This window comes from Amblyomma mixtum, chromosome 3, assembly GCF_055824585.1.
Source record: "Amblyomma mixtum isolate Tamu chromosome 3, ASM5582458v1, whole genome shotgun sequence".
Lineage (NCBI taxonomy): Eukaryota > Metazoa > Arthropoda > Arachnida > Ixodida > Ixodidae > Amblyomma > Amblyomma mixtum.
Window position 1 is genome coordinate 164,925,206 of NC_143014.1, and position 19,809 is coordinate 164,945,014.

Sequence of the window (19,809 nt, forward strand, 5' to 3'; positions counted from 1 at the left end):
CTTCGCGCATGCGCAGTAGCGCTCCCGCTAGCTCGCTGAGCAGAGCGAGCGCACAAACCCGCTCGGCTAAAACTCTCTAATATATGTACTGAGGTGGATTTCATGTACAGTCGGGTACAAAAGTCTCCGGACCACGTGTTCCTCTAACGAAGCTTATAACTCTACTATCAGACAGCGGCTGGAGACCACACTTGTGGAGATGATAGGACAAGAATTTAACTTTTACCTCCCCAAGTATGGTCTACAGACGCCGAATAATAGCAGAGCTATCGGCTTCGTTAGAGGAACACGTGGTTCGGAGACTTTTGTCCCCGACTGTACCTCTCAGCACCTTATTTTAAGAAATCCCTGAAGCTTAATTTTGAACACCCTGTATGCATACTGGGAAAAGACAAAAAAGAAAGGCTTGTCTACTTCCATGTTTCAACTTCAATTCAATGTAAAAGGTTCCGAACTGCCAAATGTTGCATTGCTCAAGGCCTGAGATGTACTAAGTGCTTCCAGCTTAAGGGAAGAAGAGGGTTTCAAGCCAAACATTTTTATTACATACTGAAGTCACAACTGTGAAATTTTCAGGAAACATGTATTTCTGCCTGCTGATTTCAAATACATATGGAATTTCATACAAATCAAGACAGTGCGCACTTGTGTAATAGGTTATGTAATGTTTTTGTTGTGACTTCTTTTCTGAAGTGGCAGCTTCAAAACACAACTCAAGTTCTATGTTAAGCATGATGATAATTTTATCTTTATTGCATTCCTTCATATCACAAAAAATGAATGGCAGGCATTATTTTAGCAAATTCTGCGCAGCAAAGTTCCTTCAGAGCTCATGACAAAAACACGCTACAAAAGTGCACAAGGACTTGTTTTGCATTAAATTAAATGACGTATTTGGAATCATTAAACAAAAATGCATGTTCTCTGAAAATTTAATTGTGATTTCATGAATAAAAATTTTCAGTTTGAGACCCTCTTCCTCTTCCCCTTTAACTGACAACTCATTATTTTCCCACAGATTTCACACACAGGAAGCATATTGGTTGTGCTTTTTATTTAATAAAAGGTTTGGGTCCAACACTGCCTGTTTCCTTGAAAAAAATCCATTCACAGCATTGTTCGCGGTGATGCCAGGTCAGAAGTGTGAAACTTATCTGCAGGAAGCACAGTTGTGCTGTCTGTGCCTAGGGTTTGAAGTGTAGTGTTGGAAAAATGCCTGGAGCTCACTTTCAGGGCAAAAGGTGTTGCCGCTGTTGCTTTTCTGGTGTAAATTGTTCCCTTGGCCTGGCATCGTCGTGGGTGCTGTACTCCATGTGGTTTGCCCTAAAGCTGCAGCAGCCTATCACACGAAACAGTGGGCACTGCCTTGCACAGAGAGCACAGGGGCAGAGCCCTATTACTTCTTCCCTACATGCCCTACCCTACATCCTCTGTCCTCCGGTCCTCCGCCCTTTGGTCTCCCGCTCTCCGGTCCCTGCCCTGTTGTCCTGTCTCTCAAGGGCAAGGCCCCTCTGTCCCTTTGAGGAACTGGGGCTACTGCTGTAATGCTTGTTACTTTGCCAGGTGAACTTCAGCAAACGGCGCAAGAACCGCATGCGTAATGACAGCGCAGCCGCTATTGCGGCCACCCGCAGCTTCCAACATCAGCAGTGCTACCTGTCACCCTTCCACACATTGCCATCTGCACATACTGACACCGATTCGCTGGTCGACAATGAGGCTGTGGTGGTGTACGACGAGCGCACTGCTGTCTGAAATCTGTGCCCTTTCCCAGCAATGTGATGTTAATTTCGGAAGAGGGGAACCGCTGCTGGCCTTTGATGCAAGCAGGGACCAATATTCTGGGGCCTAGTGGGACCTTTTTGTCTCTGCCTTCTAAGTTCTGATGATTATCACACAGCACTGTGAGGCCGTGAGTTGCTCTAATTGTGGTCAGGCAATTTAACGAAATCCTAGTTGTAATTTGGTGATCACTGCTAGGTTCCTATCTTTCTCCTCAACTTTTCAGTTTCTTGTTAGTGCAGTCTTGTTTTGCATATTTATGAACTTAGCTTTCCTTAGTGAAAAACGGGAATATGGCAGGCATGTCCATAGAATATTTGTGACATTTCTCAGATATTCGCCTGTACCTGTAAAGTTTCTGTATTTGCTGGGCTCCCAGCATAATTCATTATGACCGTGGACAAGTGAGCGAGAGAATGGAGCTTCATTTGTTCGTACTGCTGCCTAAGACAGACCACATCTACTAGCTCTCCAAGTTGGTATGAATGGTAGCGTTGAAATGTTTAAGCAAAGTGTTTTAAGTTGTGCAGCAGCTGAAAATGTAAGCACTAAATTTTTAGTTCTCTTTTAGTTCACCTGCTGCTGCAGTGACATTAGAACATGGTTGGAGGAGCACTGAGGTTTGGAGTCTGGTAAAAACCCATCTGCGGGCCTGTATGCTGTCTACGACTCGAAATATTTTATATTTTTTAAAAACGATGTTTGGCCAAGCCAAGCCTGATAAAAAAAGAAACAAGAGCTGTATTTTCGTGTTGATGTGTTCTGCACATCTTTTCTGCCACCCGTCCTTGGAAGCCAAGTGTGTAAATTGGGGGGGGGGCAACTTGATGGGGCAGCGGATGAAAGCCGAAAGCCTGTAAGCAAGTGCAGCCAACTGCAATCTCCATTGCTTGGAATATTACAGCACATAAAGCTTGCAAGCACATATTAATGGCATCAAGTTAACCGTCGGATGGCCTTGTCGAACATGGCTTTCACTATGGAAAAGAATGCTGTGCAACAATCTTCATGTGCACTTCATCACTAAAGGAGTTCACCACTGCCCAAAGGGTGAGGCAGTGCCTGTGCAACTGTGCTAGCAAAGCATTCAAGTACTTGTATGCAGAGAGAGTGGTGAGCTGGTTCAGATTTATGTGCATAGCAAGATGTGAGACCAAAATGTAGTGCAATGTTTGGCTTCTGTGCCTCTTGAAACTCTGCGTCATCATTCCATTTGATTACGCTTTCTGGGCAGGGGATGCAAAAGTGCAGTGTTCCATACAGTGCAACACATCTGCCGTTGACAGTCAGGGTCAACATGCCTTTACCTTGCAAGTTAACTTACATGTACCATATTGTGTGTGTGAGGAAAGCCTTTTGTAGGGTGTGCATTTCAGCCAATACAAGACAGGCAAGGTCAGCATTACAAGAGTGGCCTTGTGCAAAAGCGCTGGCAATGGTTTTCAAGCTGCGCAGAAACAATCTTAAATCTCTTTTTTTTTCAAAGCATTTGCCATGTACAAGGTCTCTGTGTAGTGTGTGGTGTTGGCTGCTGAATATGCAATGTCTCATAACTTTTTACATATTTGTGCAGTGCTCGTTGTTTATGCTGGTTAGGGTAACATGACTGGCAGATAAGCTGGCCTTGATTGTGGAGTAGGATTCCGAGCATGAAATCACTCCTCATTGTGCGAGCTTACACCACTTATGATGTTAAAACAGCTAGCCAGAGCTTGTGTGCATATGCATATCACCAGACTTGTGTAGTGCATATTCTCCTTTTAAAGAAGCAGTCATTCATGTGAAAAGGCACGGACAAGGTTTGTAACTTTTTAAAGCCTTGGTGGAGAGGTTGTAGTGATCATTAATGGTGTGTGGTTATTGCTGATGCTCCCAGAATTGCTGACAACTTTCATTTACATTCACTTCCAGTTTGTATCCTTGAGTGGCAAGAAATGTTGTGGACTGGTTGAAATTTAATTTAACCACCTGAGCTTACAGCAAGTACGCACTGTGTGATGAACTGAAAGGTTTTGTTAAGTTTAAAATATTTTTTGTTTGTTCTGTGCACACATGTGCACACAAATTCACAGTGATATAATGAAATAGGTTACAAAGTAAACTGTCGTCGGTCTTCATGTTAATTGTTTTTTTTTTTGTTTTTTTTTTGCATGCATATTTCGTTAGTGTTTATACTTTGAAAATTTCTGTTCTTGCATTGTGAATCAGTGCGTTGTTCAAGTTCTTTCTTGTGCATATATGCTTAGCTGATTCTAAGAGCAGCTTACAATTTTTCTTCGTTATCATGCGCATCTGTTGGTTATTGAAGCATTGATGTCCTCTTTTTTTCACTCACTGAGTTGATCAGCATTCGTGTTTCCTTTTTTTTTCATGCGTACTTTACATGTGTTCCTACCAGCCTTTTTCAGTGCACTGAAGGTGAACACTGTTATCATTAGCATTTTTTTCTTTTTACTATAGCAGCGTGCTGTGCAGACATTATACTATTTTGTTCCTGGCTGCGACATCAGCTAGTCAAGGAATATGCACAGTAGATTATATTCTTTACTTAATATGCCTTATTAATGGCATATTCTCCTAAAATCACTAGTCAGCCTACCAGACTGAAGGGCACTTGATCTTAACCTTGATCTTAACTTTGATCTTAACCTTGATCTTAACCTTGATCTTAACCTTGATCTTAACCCTGATCTTAACTTTTTGCTTTCATTTCATTTTATTTTGTAAAGTCTCCATTCATGCCTGTGTATCACTGGCAAGCAATATTTCTTTCTTATATTTGTGCTTACATGATGATATGGGCTCTTCACTGTAAACTATCATCATCTCAAAATAACTTAGCACCTTTGACCTCATAGTGCCCAAGGGGGTCGCTTGGGCTGATGAGGTCAGCATGCAGAACAGTGTTATATTGCAAGGGTAGCAGGCAGTGCTATATATGAACTTTTTTTACTCTCTTGTCCTTGCGCTGTTATGCTTTTCCACAGAGTACCCGCAGTTGCTGCTCAAGTAGTAATGATAAGCCACAAGGTATGGCATTTAACAGCACTTTTGTATAAAAACACAAACAACTTAGGGCCTGACACTGTGTGTGTGGGATGTGCACATTGCTTAGCACTGCCCAGGGCATGCTTTTGGTCTGTTATCTCCAGTGGACTGATGTGTCAGTAACAAGACATGCATGTGTATACACGCTGCTTTGTCAGGCCATGCCTGTTCACATGGTTTGGTTCATGCCTTAGCACCCAAAGCATGTAATCCCTTTGTCAGAAATATAGAGTCCCTGGACTTAGCTTCTGTGTTGTGTAGTGGATCCTTTGTTGCATAAATGGAAGTTATGAGCTTAGGAAGTGTGGGGGGCTAGTCTCTCACAGTCGAGAGATTTGGAATGCTAACGATGCAAAATGGGCATCTATGCATGGTCCAGAAGCGAAGCCAGTGGGCTGTAAATTTTAGGCAGACTATATCGCTGGTCAGAATTCTTCAGGCCATGTGGTTTGCTTTTCAGCAATTTAGTGGGGAGCTTATGGCTCCCCTGAAGCTTTAAATTTCAGCAGGGTTCTCTGCAGGGTGCAGAGAACCCTTGGTCTCACTTTTTAAGTCCTTTTGGTCTTTAGGGGTGCCAGAGGGGCTCTCCATTATAAGGCTCAAGAGCAAACCATGTGGCCTGGAGACTTCTCACCAAAGCTGTACATTACTTAAGCCAACCACTGCTGGGATTCTCATAACCTTTTTCTCACTGCCCAAGTTTTTCAGTGACAATGCTTCTCTTTGCCGAAACTATTTGCTGAAACTTGCTGTTACGTTGTTCAAATCCAGGTTTATTCTTGGTAAGTAACGTTGATGGTTGTTATACTTGGTGTTGTTTAGTATTTGTTGCCGTGTCTTGATTGAGAATAAGTTTGTGGCCATATTGGTGTGTACTGTGGAGCGATTGTGTGTGATCCCGCATGTTGTTTTTTTTTCTCTCTATTTTCTTTTGAACAGCTTTGTATTGAGCTCCGGCAGATGCTTTGACAGTGGCTTACTAAGCTACTTTGTTGATTTTTTTGTGTCCGTCATTTGAGTAGATTTGATAACAGAACAGTTGTGAGCATAAAAAAAAATGGTATTGCTCAAAGGAGCCTGCCAAAGAAATGTGTACTTTACTGTGCTTTAGTCTACCACTAATTGGTGTAGTAATTTTGCTAAAATTTTATGATGTAGTGAGCTGTGGAATGTTTTTCTTTCATTCAGCCCAGAGAGCATAGTGTGACACTGTCTTGTTTTTTCTTAGGGCTGTATTTGGAAATAAAACCATGTTAATGCCTGGCACTCAAAAATTAGAGAATGCATTGTTGCATATTAGTATGACCATACTGATTTTGAGTATAACATTAAAGCTTTAGTTTTTAAGCTTTAGCATTGTAAATACATTACAAGGTCTACAAGTTTTCTGGCACATTGATGCTGTTCAGCTTTTAATCATTGTAAACTTTTAGTCATTGTTATTGGTTTCAAAGCAATGAGGGCTTGTAACTAAGCAGAGTGCATGATATGACTTTGGTAGAATCAAAGCAGTCTTGCTATATACAGGACGTTTCAGCGAAAGTGAACCAAAATTTTTAGAAAAAGCTGACGTCAGCTATGATGTTTCTTTTGCCGTCGTTGTGTTGTGGATGTTGGCGGCCACCATAATTCTGCAAAAAGCGCCAATTTTTAAATTAAATAAGAGAAATGCCGAAATCAACTTTTGAACTGTTTGATTTAGGGAACCTATTGCATATGCAGAATTGAAGCGTGGCCTCCATATACTGTAATAGCACTGTTAAATACGGCGAGAAAAAAATAATGGCGCTGACAGCATGGAGCTGAATTTCGTGTGTCTCCGCACCTCCAAACCGAAATTGAGTGGGCAAAGAGCACCTGTGACATCCACGACTACGTCTTTCGTTTCATAATGTAGCTGACGTCAGCCGCGCGTGGGACTTGAGCAGGGTTATTGCAACCGGCTACATGCGCTTCATTCAGCGAGCAGCGAGTTGGTTGTGTACCTGGGCCAAAACAAAATGAGCAGTGTCCCTGTCTGGGTGGTATGTTGGCTTGGTGCGGAGGGACCCATGTATAAGAACAGTGCGCCGTCATTTGTGCCCGAAGAACAGCGAATGCCTTTTGTTTGAAACATTTTTGCTTGCTGTCTTTAATTTTCACCAGCACATTGCTCAGGTCTCTTTTGAAAGGGAGGTTGTTTGTTTCTGACAGAGATACCAAGTGAGGACAGATGTACTAACTGTTGTTTTGCAAAGTGCTAGTCATTTTTGACAGCCGGGTACAGTACCCTCTGGATGTGGCACATGGCATGCAAATAATGTAACATAACACTTTCGTGATTTCAATAACGTAACATGATAAAATTTTCCTGTGCTCAAAGAGTAACCGTGTTCACCAGCTAAATGTGTATTGCACGTAAATCTCTTGGATTATGCATGCCATAGTTTGCATGAAACGCCAAACTTGAGTGGGAAATTATTAGCAGTTCACCACTTCCACTTATGGGACTTCTTTCATAGCTCCTTATGTAGACATGTGCCGAATCGGCTTGAAGGTGTCTGAGTTACATGTATTAGTTTAGCTCTATCTCATTGCTCTTTTGATGCCCTTGGTACCTCATCATCCGTGGAGAGTGCTCGTACAATATGCAGTTTTAGCCCAGCCAGTTTACAACTTTATAAAAGTTGTTTTAAATGTGTACTATCGGGGACAAAAGTAACTGACCCCTCCCCTAAGTTCCGAACCGTGCCGTGCTGCATGCGGGTACCACCAGAGGTTGCACTATTTTTGTCGAGACCAGTGCACTGTTCAGTTATTTTTTTCCCCAATTGTCCCGTCTAAATCGTGTGTCTATGTTTAATTAGGTTAGAAAAATATCACTCAACTTGTAATAAAAAAGGAAGAAAAAACTAAGAATAAAATCTAATAGTTGACCTAAACAAGGAAATACCATTACTATGACATCTTAAATGCAACAGTGGACAAATTATGCGCCTAAATTTTACTTGTGCTTCCAAGTGGCATGCCATGCTGCACGTCACAAAGCAACAAAGTTGGCTGCAGACAGCACATCGAGGCTGAACGCTGTCTGTTCTATTATCTTGAGTGCATGCAGCGTGTTCTGCGCCATACCATTACAGAAAATCAACTAGCCGAGCAACACAAGTCCACTATGAGGTGGTGTAACCTTCATTGTGATTTTACTTGGACCAGTTCTGAGTGAAATGTTCAACAGTTTGTAATGAGTCCTTCCTAATATTGAAGGGGTTTAATAAAGGCACTCTGGCGCAGTTAATAATAAGGGATGATTTTCTTGCAGTTTAAATGGTCACAATGAATACGGCACTTTAAATTGTGGCTTAAGAGCTGTTTACTTTTTGTTGGCTTAAAAAAGACATCAACTTCGCTCTTACAACAAGAAAGGATATAAATATGTGCTACATAAAATGTTCGAAGGGCTGTCGCTCCATGCCAACACACTTCATGAGGCAGTGCCACATAGAATCGAGCACCTTGATTAGCATATGCGGTTGTATTTCAGCGCATGCAGCGATGACCTTTTGCTTGAGGTCTTCAGGGCTGTATATCTCATTCTTCACATAACTCCAAAGGAAAAAAAAAATCTAGGGTGCTGAGATCTGGAAGCCTTGGCGGCCACAGAATGGGGCCACTCCGTCCAATCCACTGCTGCAGAAAATTTCTATTTAAGTAGTGTACGGCATGTGAAGATGCATGCGCTGGCGCCCCGTCATGTTCAAGCCAGACTTCTTTTACCACGCTGAGTGGAAAACCAAGAAAAAGTCCTCTGCTACTCCCTTAAAATTTTCTGTATATTATTTTCCAGTCAGTGCCCCTTCAAAAAAAGTATGGTCCCAATATTTTGCTGCCAAAGATGCCACACCACACATTCAGCAACCACCTTACTTGATGCTTATGCTGTTGTAGCCAATGAGGGTTTAAGTCCGACCATTGGTGTGCATTGTACACGTTTACAATGGTGTTCCGGCAGAGCTGTGCCTCGTCTGTGCATATTACTTTCTTCAAGAAGTCAGGGTCTCTGTCTGTTGCAATTAATGCCAAATTGCAGAAGCCCTCACGCCACTGGAAGTCCGTCCTTGTTAACTTCTGGTGCAAACTTACATGGAAAGGATGCATGTGATGTTTTTTTCAAAATCCTCCATACAGCCGACATGCTTGTACGCGCGCATTGAGTGATCTTTCTGATGCTCGCCTCCGGTTTCGCTGTTAAGAAAGCCAGTAGTATGTGGATTTCTTTGTCTTTGTCAGCAGACAGTTGGCACCGCTGTTTCTGCATTACGGATCCCGTGGATAGAAACTTGTCAAAAACACGCTCGAAGAACGACTCTCCAGGAACACGGCAGCCGCGGTACTGGCGAGCATAAAGCTGAGCAGCTAAGCACCTGTTTCTTTCCACAGTTACATAGGCAACAACCTTGTCCGTCTTCTCTTCAGCTGACAGCTGTCCTTGACTCAGCGACGCGATTTCGAAATGTGCACCAAGTGCCACCATGTCAGGCCGAGACCTGCATGCAACTGCTTTTATAAGTTCAACAGACAGTGTACCCTCCACGCCAGCCGGCATATCACCGAGACAGTACACGGTGCCTCAGTGGTTATGGCACTCAGCTGCTGACCTAAAAAGCGCGGGTTCGTTCCCGGCCGTGGCAGTTGAATTTCGTTAGGGGCGAAATTCTAGAGGCCCGTGTACTGTGCGATGTCAGTGCATGTTAAAGAGCCCCAGGTGGTTGAAATTTCCAGAGCCCTTCACTACAGCATCCCTCATAGCCTGAGTCGCTTTGGGACGTTAAACCCCCAGAAACCCAGTTATGCTGCACGTTTCGTTTTGGCGCTGACCCGGAACAACCTAGTCGCCACTCGCTGAACGAAGCGTATATAGCCAGTCGCAATAACCCTGCTCAATGCCCGCATGCGGCTGACTCTAGCTGCATCTGCGCTGCGGTGGGCGCCGCTGCTCGCTCTCTAGCCAACACTGCAGAGAGAAGGTCATGTGTTGCTTGCGGCCGTGATTGATGTTGCTTCATGGTGCTCCGAAAAGGGAGCGCGGTGGCCGAAATTTGTCGAGCCACAGCGCCGAGAGAAGGCATGTTTTCGGAATTCTAATAACTGATATGGATATATTACTGGTGGTGGCCTACAGAGCTCCTATTCCAATTAAGCACATAACTGTAATAGTTATAAAATTAACTGTTAAAATTAACGCGTTTTCTGATGCCCACCTACGTTAGGATTACAACGTCGCCATTGCCATCTCGATATCTCAAAAAGCCTATTTTAACAAATTCTGGTTCACATTTGCTGAAACACTCAGTATATTGAGAAATTCTGGTTCACATTTGCTGAAACACCCAGTATATTGAGAATATTACAGGCTAAATGAGCAACTACTCCGATGTGTTTTGAGGAATCCCCCAATATTGAGTAGGTTCCAGTCAAGGGAGTAATTACTCATTAGCATCCACCTGAGTGCAAGTATATGGCTACAACTGAAAGCTGTACAGCTTTCTCAGAAGCTTCGCAGTTGAAAAATGTTGGTAGAGCGACTGACCTGGACAGGCAGGGTCCCAATGTTTGAGCCCTGGAACAAGGCTCAATTTTTCAACTGTAAAGTAGAAAGCTGTATAGCTTTCGCTGATATCCTTGCCTGCACTCAGGTGGATGCTGATAAGTAGTTTCTCCCATAGTTTAAATGAGTTTCTCATATCTTCTCAAACCCATGCAAAGCTACCAGCTGCAATGGCTTATGATAAAACTATTACCATCAAATCAGCATTCTGATTGGGTGACTGTGCAGCTATCTATATTTTAGCAGTTGCCAAATGCACTGCACCTATCACCAAATGTTTTTCATATTACTGCATGAATGCCTCATAATTTCTTTTATTTATGCATAGGTTGATAAAAAGGTGATATTACTTTTATATTACCGACTGAACTGTGCAACAGTAGTAGCGGCCCTTATAAGCTAAAGTTCTGTATTAGTAGCTTTGTTCATGTGCTGGTCGTAAAATGACACCATCAAAGTGTTGTGCCTTGAAAGAGTGTCATGTTATTAGTATAGCAATTCATTCATTAGGGATTGCATTCATTATTGATTTCTAACTTTTGCTGCTGATCAGTCCTTATTACCCTAAATTATCAGTGTTTACAGCACAAACTGCTCTCTGTGTGAGAGTCAACGAGTAAAAAAAATGTCTTTATCGACATTTTCATGGTGCTTTCAGTGCAGTTACTACAAAATTGTATATTTCGGTTGCAAAACTCATGCTACAAAAAAATTCTCCCAAACTCAGTTGCTAGCTTTTTAAACCCTGTAACACCCAGGCATTGGAAACAGATAAAAGTTATGAACTTCCAAAATTTCGACACTGATAGTCCCTTGAAGGCACAAACATGTAAAGCTGGGAGGTTCATTGAGAGAAATAAAGATACAGCATACTTGAATGGAGTTAATTTTGTTAATTTCTGAATGGCTGTGGACCACAAAGTTGTGTAGATATGCAAGCGCATACAGTAATTCAAGTGCACAATTCAAAACTCTATCATCTCTAAATGCTGCCTTACGACCACAGAAATTTTAAGCTTTTCTGCCCTAAGGGTTAGCTTTTGCACGAATTTAACTTTTGGGAGGCCTCCTGCATACCTGGCAGCCTACACTTTGACCTTGCATTGTTAGATACGTTGGAAAAGACCGTTACTTCAAGTGTGCTCAACTGATGTAGTTATGTAAACAGAAATGAAAATTATTCACATTTTTGTGTTCTGTATTACATTTGATACGAGCATTATGGAGTTAAAGGCCATGTGAATGTTGAGTACTAAGCATCATTGTCACTGTTTCTGCAATGAGATTTTTGCACCTCAGGTTTACTTTTGCCAGCTAGTGTATTCATTTTTCTGCAGCACTGCGGTTAAGTTCAGCCTTGTAGACATTTGCTGAAAATTGAAATAAATTACAGCTAGTAAAAAATCGTAACTCTGGGCGGGTATTTTTTTTTTTGGAACAAAGCTGAGTATAGGGTATCGTGCAAGAACATATAATCAGAAATTACTGTTACAGTTTTTCTCTCTTTATATTCCAGTTAATACTCGTAAAAGTGGAGACTTTAAACAACTATGCTTCAGTGGTGGTCAATGCCTACGTGTTAAGCGTAGTATTTCCATTTGCCTCTCACTTGAGTTTTTCTTTTGGCAGAATCAATCAAAGCTGTTGTTGACGAAAAGCATACAAAGATGGTGCCTGCTGAAATGTAAGCTTTATCCCCAGTGACAAAGTGTAAATTGGAAAGGAAATGTACATTTCATCAACAGTTATTTTTTTTTAATTGTGAGCCATTTTTAGTTTTTCATTTGTCTTATTTGACATATGTTCCTAAACATCAGTCAAGTGGGAAAATTCACATGCTATTTGTGACTCAAAACAGTATGAACAGCTGCTGAGCTGAGAAAAGAAATTTAATGTTGTACTTGGTTCATACTGTTCTTGTGTCCACATTGGCACACCTTGTTTATTGCCATTGGCTGCAGTCTGCTACTCTTAGGTTATGCATTAATTTGCTTTGTTATATATGAAATTTGTCTCATGCTTGTTTCTTCAGTCCCATGAGGCCAATATGTTACGGTGTTTTGTAGAAATATAGAAGAAAAGTCGCTGCAAATGGCAGGATCTGATTAACTAAGTGTGTTAAGTTTTTAAAGCTGTTGTGGAGTGTGTGTGCTTTTTTTTTTGCAGTTAGTGTCATAAATTTCGTACTGCTAGGAATTGTAGTAGTTAATGGTTTGTAGTAACAGCACTTTACTGGTGTGTTGAGTGCTCAGAAGATTGTACACGTGTTTGTGGGTGCAGCTATTTTTAGCCACCTTTTATACGTATTTTGTTACATTTTATTACTGTGGAATGCAGCTTTATTGGCAAACTTGTGCTTGCCATGTAACTGTAGATCACCGAAAGCGGGCGCATTGATATTGTGTGCTCGAAGCAGCTTTTCTAAGCCAATGCCACCATGATTTCAGTGCAGCCATATGAGCCGGATTCGGTAGATTAAGCCCTCTCCTACTACCCTTTCTTTTCACTCTCTCATTAGCTAGCCTTTGTGCCTGCTTTGCACGTAAAGTGAGAGGTCCCATAACTAGTGACATACCATAGGAAATGGGTGAACAAATTTTTGTTCTCTTTTTCTTTGCGAGTTTGCACTTGGAGTTGGAGTATTCAGCAGTTATGCCGATATCTTGTACTATGCTGTAAGCCGCAACTCCCCATTAGTAGCGCTATTTCAAGCAGACGCATCAAAGGGGTTCTTAGAAGGCAGCATTGTTTAAGCGTACAGCTGAAGTGAGGGCTTAGCTACAAACCTTCGTAGTTGTCTTTCTGTGCTGCCATTGGTGCGGTATCTGTAATAGATGCATAGCTGGCAGAAAAACCTTCCAATCTGGCCAGTAGTTTTCCTTGGAAAGCCAGTGTGTGCAGTGTTGGCATCTTTTTGTTGTTTGATGAAAGGTAGCATACAAACATTTGATTCCTACAAAGCTAAAGCAATGGCTGAAGTGCTCAGCTATGGCTCCATATCACAAGTTCATTGGCCAGCTTTTTGCAGTCTATTGCCTAAGAGTAAAGGGTAGAGCACTGAAGCAACCATGGGTTGACATTGCAGTGCCTGGCATGAAGTGTCATGTGATTTAGATCAAGAGCCTGAAACATCTGGCTAACTCGGCCTTTGTTCCTAACCTCTTTTCGCTTTCCAGCAGTGTTCAAATTTACGAACCCCTCAAAGACTTTTTTAAATTTGAAGTTCCTGTGACATTTCACAATACAGGGGATTAGGCAAGGTGAAGGTTTCTAGATAGGCTAGCGAGAAAAAGAAAAGTAGGCAGGGGCATACCTAACACTACATAAATCACTTTAATAATCACAGGCTGTGTACAGTTACAGTAAGAAATTAGACATTATTAGACAGCACTAGACTGAGCACATTGACCCTCCTCTGTGGCTTGGTGGGTGTGGCCTTCAAATGCTGAGCTCACAGCCGCAGGATCTAATCTCTGTGGCCGCATTTGGTGAAGAGGAAATGCGAAAATTCCCATGTGCTGCGTGATGTCAGTGCATGTTGAAGAACCCCAGGTGGTTTACTTTACTATGGAACACTCCTAATGTATTTGGATCTGACTAAATTTGGCCACTGGTGTGTCATGCATACTCGTTCCAGTCAACTAAATAGCTGTAACCACTGTAAAGCGATCAAAATTTCAAGTGATCACACCTATAATAAGTGCAAGTAGTAATAATAACAATGCCTCTCTGTTAGACTCAAGTTGTCAAACCAAAATGCTTGTTTTGCAGTGTTGCTTCTTGATCTGCAACTTTTATCTTTTTTTTTCTGAAAATACTTTATTCAGTGCTAAGTAGCCATCTTGATGTCAAAACACATTGATATCTCAGGATGTCAATGAATCAACACTGCTCATTGAATGACCTGTGTGCATTACATAAATGGAAGTAGTCCTGTTGTGTACTGGTGGTGTGCAAATTAAGTGTAATAAAGTGCCCAATTCACAACTTTTCTTTTAGTCTTGTGTGTATTTATCCATAGTGCATGAAGTTAAGTATGCCAGTTTCCATGACGTGGCCTTTTTGCAGACAATTTTCCAGTAGGGACACCAAGAGTGGTATTTGCAGTACTATACTTTTCTGTGGCTGAATTTGACACTTATTTCAATTGAATAATTGCGTCCTTCATATTAAAAGTTTGATTCAAAATTCAAATTTATTTTATTTTGGCATGTATCCAGAACTTTCCATTATTCAGGAGTAAAATTTTGTTGAAATGCCTTACTGAAAAATATTTGTAAACTGAACTAAAAGCAAGTATTGGTTCAGAAATTGTAATCTATGGTTGACGAAATGGTAGTTATTTGAAGCAATACATTGATAGTGTTTATTTACCAACACTGACAACTAGTTCAACTGTCCAGTAGACCTGCCTCATTGCCGTTGCTACATGAAATACTACAGATGGCTTACATATGAAGTCATAGGCATCATGATGGTGAAGCATGCCTAGAGTTGCCAAAATAAATGTAAAGTTGATTATAGAAGCATGCAGATTCTCAGTGCGCTCCTTGTTCAACATTGCAGCAGCTGTTTCGATTGGTTTGATTTGGTTTATGGGGTTTAACATACTATGATGGACGCCGTAGTGAAGGGCTCCAGAAATTTCGACCACCTGGTATCGCAGCAGCTGCGACAGTGGTGCAAGCCATCTGTATAATTGCTCGAGCTCACTTGCTTTAATTTGAAAGTCAGTTGGCTCATCCGTATTCTGCATGCCAGCAGTGGAAAGCATTGCACTCATGTTACTGTTTGTTTCCAAAACTGATTTAGCTACAGGTCATATAATTTAGCTTGTTGGAGAATACCGGAGTAGCATGTATAACCTACTAGGGGTATCTGGAAGCATCCACAAGCAATTGTTTTGTTTCTTTGCAGAATAGTGGTCCTAACTGAAACTGAGAAAGTTGCAACAGCATTCGTGTGACAGTGTGCACATGAAGCTGTGCGTTTCTCACTCTGTGCTGTCTTATGATGAATTTTCGTTCAAGATATGTGCAACTTTTGCCAAAAGTAACCACGCAGCGAGGTTTGCCTCTCCTTACCATACAAAAATTTAGAACCTAGAGGATGCCATAAGCAGTTCACTAAGCAGCTAAGAAATAAGCCTGTGGAGATGAATCGCAGACACAAGTCATTGTCGGGTCTCCACAAATATATTTGGCCGGACCCACTCAGCCAGGCAGGAACGGGACAGCGCGCAGTTGAGCAGCCGCGAAATCCAGTCTGTGCGTGCTTGGCAGGCGTGCTGGGGCTGTCGTCGTCTTCTGCGGCCGTACCACGATGGCACGCTATAGGGCCCCCCCTTCTAGCAATGAAGCCATGAGCGAAGTGTGAATGGCGAAAAGCGGATATTGTTGGCGCAGATCGGAAGGTGGCAAGCGGAGTCACAGTGTGTCGATGCACTTTGCTTTGCTGACAGCTGAGGCACGTGCGCGACCAGCGGCGAATGTTGGTGTTGATGCGAGGCCAGACATAACGAGCCGTGACGAGGCGCTGTGTTGCGCGGATGCCAGGATGGGCCAAAGAATGGAGGGCATCAAAGATGGTTTGTCGGTATTGCGGAGGCACGTAGGGGCGAGGATGACCGGTCGACGTATCACAAACGAGGGGAACGGCATAGTCAGGAAGCAAGACGTCCTCCAACACCAGAGAGGTGTCGCAGGGCAGGTGCGAAACCGTTGCAGCTCGACATCGGCTCATTGAGCAGCAGCCATAGCCGTGAAGTCGATGGTTGGCCGTCCATTGTCCATCTCATTGACTTCAGCACGAGAAAGAGCGTCGGCAAATATGTTGGACTTGCCACTGATGTGACAAATGTCACAGGTAAATTCGGAAATGTAGGCAAGCTGCCTGATTTCCGAGGAGCACAGGAGGTACTGCTGGATGCCAGCGCAGACGTCTGAGGTTTGTGGTCAGTAAGGATGTGAAAGGTGCGTCCCTTGAGAAAATGACGAAAGGGCTAGCTTCTTCAGTGAAGAAGGTAGGTAAACTGAGTATACGTACGATTTTTCCCAAGAATATTGTTGCCAAAACGCAAGCATGCAAGTCCCGAATTAAAAAAAAAAAAGCTGCAAGTAGAAGTTGCGAGGGGTGCACATATATGATGTCATCTGTAGCTAAGCCCTCACTTGAGCTGTGTGCTTAAACAATGCTGCCTCTAAGGACCCCTTTGATGCCTCTGCTTGAAATAGCGCTACTAATGGGGAGTGGCGGCTTACAGCATAGTACAAGATATCAGCATAACTGCTGAATGCTCCAACTCCAAGTGCCAACTTGCAAATAAAAAGAGAACAAAAATTTGTTCAGCCATTTGCTATGGTATGTCACTAGTTATGGGACCTCTCACTGTACGTGCAAAGCAGGCACAAAGGCTAGCTAATGGGAGAGTGAAAAGAAAGGGTAGTAGGAGAGGGCTTAATCTGCCGAAGCCGGCTCATATGGCTCATTATGGCGGAACAAGGCCTCGATGGTGAGGAACCAAAGTTCCAAGTCCGATGAAGTCTGGGAGCTTGAGGGCGGAGACCGCGGATTCATGAGGTGGCGGCGTGAGAGGCGACGGAGATGGTACATATATGAGTGGAGAGATCCATAGCCAGGGCTTACATGATGGAAGGTTAGCGGGGTCTCAAGCTCCGGGTGGTGGTAGGCCTAGCGAAGCGGCTGATGCAAGTGCAGGGCAGGAACAGAGAACGAAGACGCAATGTCCGGAGTCACCAAATTTGTGGAGGTGAATCGCAGATGCAAGTCGTTGTCGGGTCTCCACAAATATATATTTGGCAGGACCCACTCAGCCAGGCGGGAACGGGACAGCGCGCCACTGGCATTCAGTTGACCAGCCACGAAATCCAGTCTGTGTGTTCTTGGCAGGCATGCTGGGGTGTCGTCGTCTTGTGCGGCCGGACCACGCGATGGCATGCTATATATTAGCCCTATTGGTTGGTTACTTTTGGAAGACTGTACATATGCTGATGACAGTTTATTCCAAAAGGTATGGCTACACAGGACTGAAGAAGGTAAGTAAACTGAGTATACGTACAATATTTCCCAAAAATATTGTTGCCAAAACACAAGCACGCAAGTCTCGAATAAAAAAAAAAGCTGCAAGTAGAAGTTGCGAGCGGTGCACATATATGATGTCATCTAGAAACATGAAAAGTGTCCATTGACGTGTACAGTAAAAGAAAACTTCAAGCAAAAAACTTTGATGACTGCATTGTTTGGTTATAAGTCGTTAAACTGCTCATAGCGATCAATTATTGATCTTGCCCAGATGCGGCATCAGCCAAAATGAGTGAGTCCAGGTGAGTCCCGAGTCGAAATGAGCGGGCCCAGATGAGTCGTCAGTCAAAAGGAGTGAGTGAGCCTATAGACGATTGTGAGTCGAGCGGTTGACCTTGGATGACTGTGAATCTGAATGAGTCCAAGTGGGCAGTGAGCCTCACTGAGTTTCAGTTCATGAGTTCGAGTGAGCCCAGGCCTCTGTGAGTGCAAGTTGGAGTGAGCCCATAGGTTGACCAACCTTCTGTGGGCGAGCCTGAGTGAGCACTCGTGATTTTACCCAGGTACGGTAATTTGGACGCCCAGGAGGCCGCAATCAGCATGTAACGGGCCACTTTTCTACCTACTTCATGGATGTCTGTACTGGTAGGAAAGTGAACTTAAGTAACCTATCATAGTGGGGCTGCAGGCAGCACAGCTCTGACCTGAAGCCTTTAGCATAGTTGTAATAAAACAACTTTATTCGTCAAAAAGTGTGAGGAAAGGAATCTCGGAATATTCGGATTAAAGATCATCGTGGGCTCTCTCCCAGACTGGGCGTCAGATGGCTACACAGCACAACCTTGCAGCGACCTCCTTGGCCCTGCCTGTAACGGAGTTGACCTTCAGGTCCGAGTTGGACAACGCAGTCTCCCACTGTTTTAGGTTGGAGAGTCACAAGTGAGGGTTTGTCCGCGAGGCATTCAGAAAGAATGCGATTGAAAGTGGCTTTGGGTGCCCTGCACTTAATCCAGTCCTGTCTGAATTCGTCCCAGGCGAATTTGGAATAAATGTACAGATTAATAAAGGTTCCTGTTTGTAACTGCCAGACTACCCCTTACCTTTTGTTGAGCGAGGGTTGAGGGGCAAGGAATTTTAAGTCTACCGATTCTGTAGTGGGAAGCAATATTTCGTAGTACAAGACCATTCACCATTTTTTTCTCTCTAGCCGTTCGGAGATCTGAATCGCCCAACGCCCGCCCGACGAAGTCTCGGGCATATTGGTTGGCTTTTTTATTGCGTAAGCAATACCTAGGCCAGGTCTAACCGCTTGTCGCGTGGTTTGTGGACCCCCCTGCTCCTCGAGGAGCCGCCGCCGCGCCTAACAGATGGTGTGACGTCAGCCTCTTCGTTGCTATGGCGACGCGTGACATCAGCTTGCTCTCTCCACCGCAGCCAAGACCAGCCGGTCGTGCCGCGCTACAGTGGCCGCGCTCCTCGAGGAGTCTCGCCATGGAACTCGCCGACGAAGAGTCTATATCTGAATCTAGTTGCTCTCGAGTTCAGAAGCTGGGATTAGGTGAGGTTAAACGGAATGTAGCCAAGCGGATGTGACCAAGCATAACATTGTATTGTTTTCGCAACCAACCAGGTTTAAGCAGAGCTAAACCACACCAATCCGGAGCGAGCTGGGACCCATACCAGTTTAACTGGTCTTAAATTTTGTCACCCACCAGAAGCAGAAGAAGCTGCCATAGCTATGGCTATTGCTGCAACCGATTCCAAAATTAGCTTTGCGATAGGCTCCGTATGCAATACAGCATTCAAAATTCTATCCAAATAACCCTTTAGCAGGCAGCTAGTTTTCAAACGCTCATGGCCAGCCACACAGTTCTGGAAGCCTGCACGCTGACGGCAGCAGAGCTGTGATTATATCGTGCTATGGTGACTAGCAGAGCCACAGAAAGTACAGAGAGTGCCCGCATGACAGCCATAGAGAAAGATATTGGTATCTTTCTCTATGTGACAGCCCGGCCCGCATGGTGCCCGCCGAACATGGAGGAACCGCCAAACGACGCGACGTGCTAAGGCAAGGCAGCGCCAATGGTAGCCAATCCAAATCCAAATCTGCATGTGGCTGACATTTGCGTGTTGACATAACCGAAAGTTGTATGGTATTTGGTGTCTCTACGGTATTGGTGTGTGTCAGCTACTCCTGATGTCGTTTTGTGCACCGGAACACGACGGTTTGAACAATACGGTACATGACGGTGCTGCGACAACGTAGCTGTGTGCTCACATGGAAGGAACTCGGCCTAGAAGCACGGTAAGTAGAATGCAACCTTCGCAGCCCGGTCTTCTCGCTCGCACGT

General features: G+C 43.6%; 2 protein-coding genes across 2 annotated transcripts in view; both read left to right on the forward strand.

Annotated features, from left to right (window-relative positions):
- Positions 1 to 14,410, forward strand: part of LOC149352601 (uncharacterized) — a 41,798-nt gene extending 27,388 nt beyond the window's left edge. Inside the window, exon 8 of the mRNA XM_089581787.1 lies at positions 1,564 to 14,410. Within this exon, the coding sequence (XP_089437913.1) occupies positions 1,564 to 1,755 (192 nt within the window). The 3' untranslated portion in view covers positions 1,756 to 14,410. The remainder of the gene's footprint in view (positions 1 to 1,563) is intronic.
- A 5,137-nt stretch (positions 14,411 to 19,547) lies between these two features.
- Positions 19,548 to 19,809, forward strand: part of LOC149352602 (uncharacterized) — a 390,194-nt gene continuing 389,932 nt past the window's right edge. Inside the window, exon 1 of the mRNA XM_089581788.1 lies at positions 19,548 to 19,763. Within this exon, the coding sequence (XP_089437914.1) occupies positions 19,737 to 19,763 (27 nt within the window). The 5' untranslated portion in view covers positions 19,548 to 19,736. The remainder of the gene's footprint in view (positions 19,764 to 19,809) is intronic.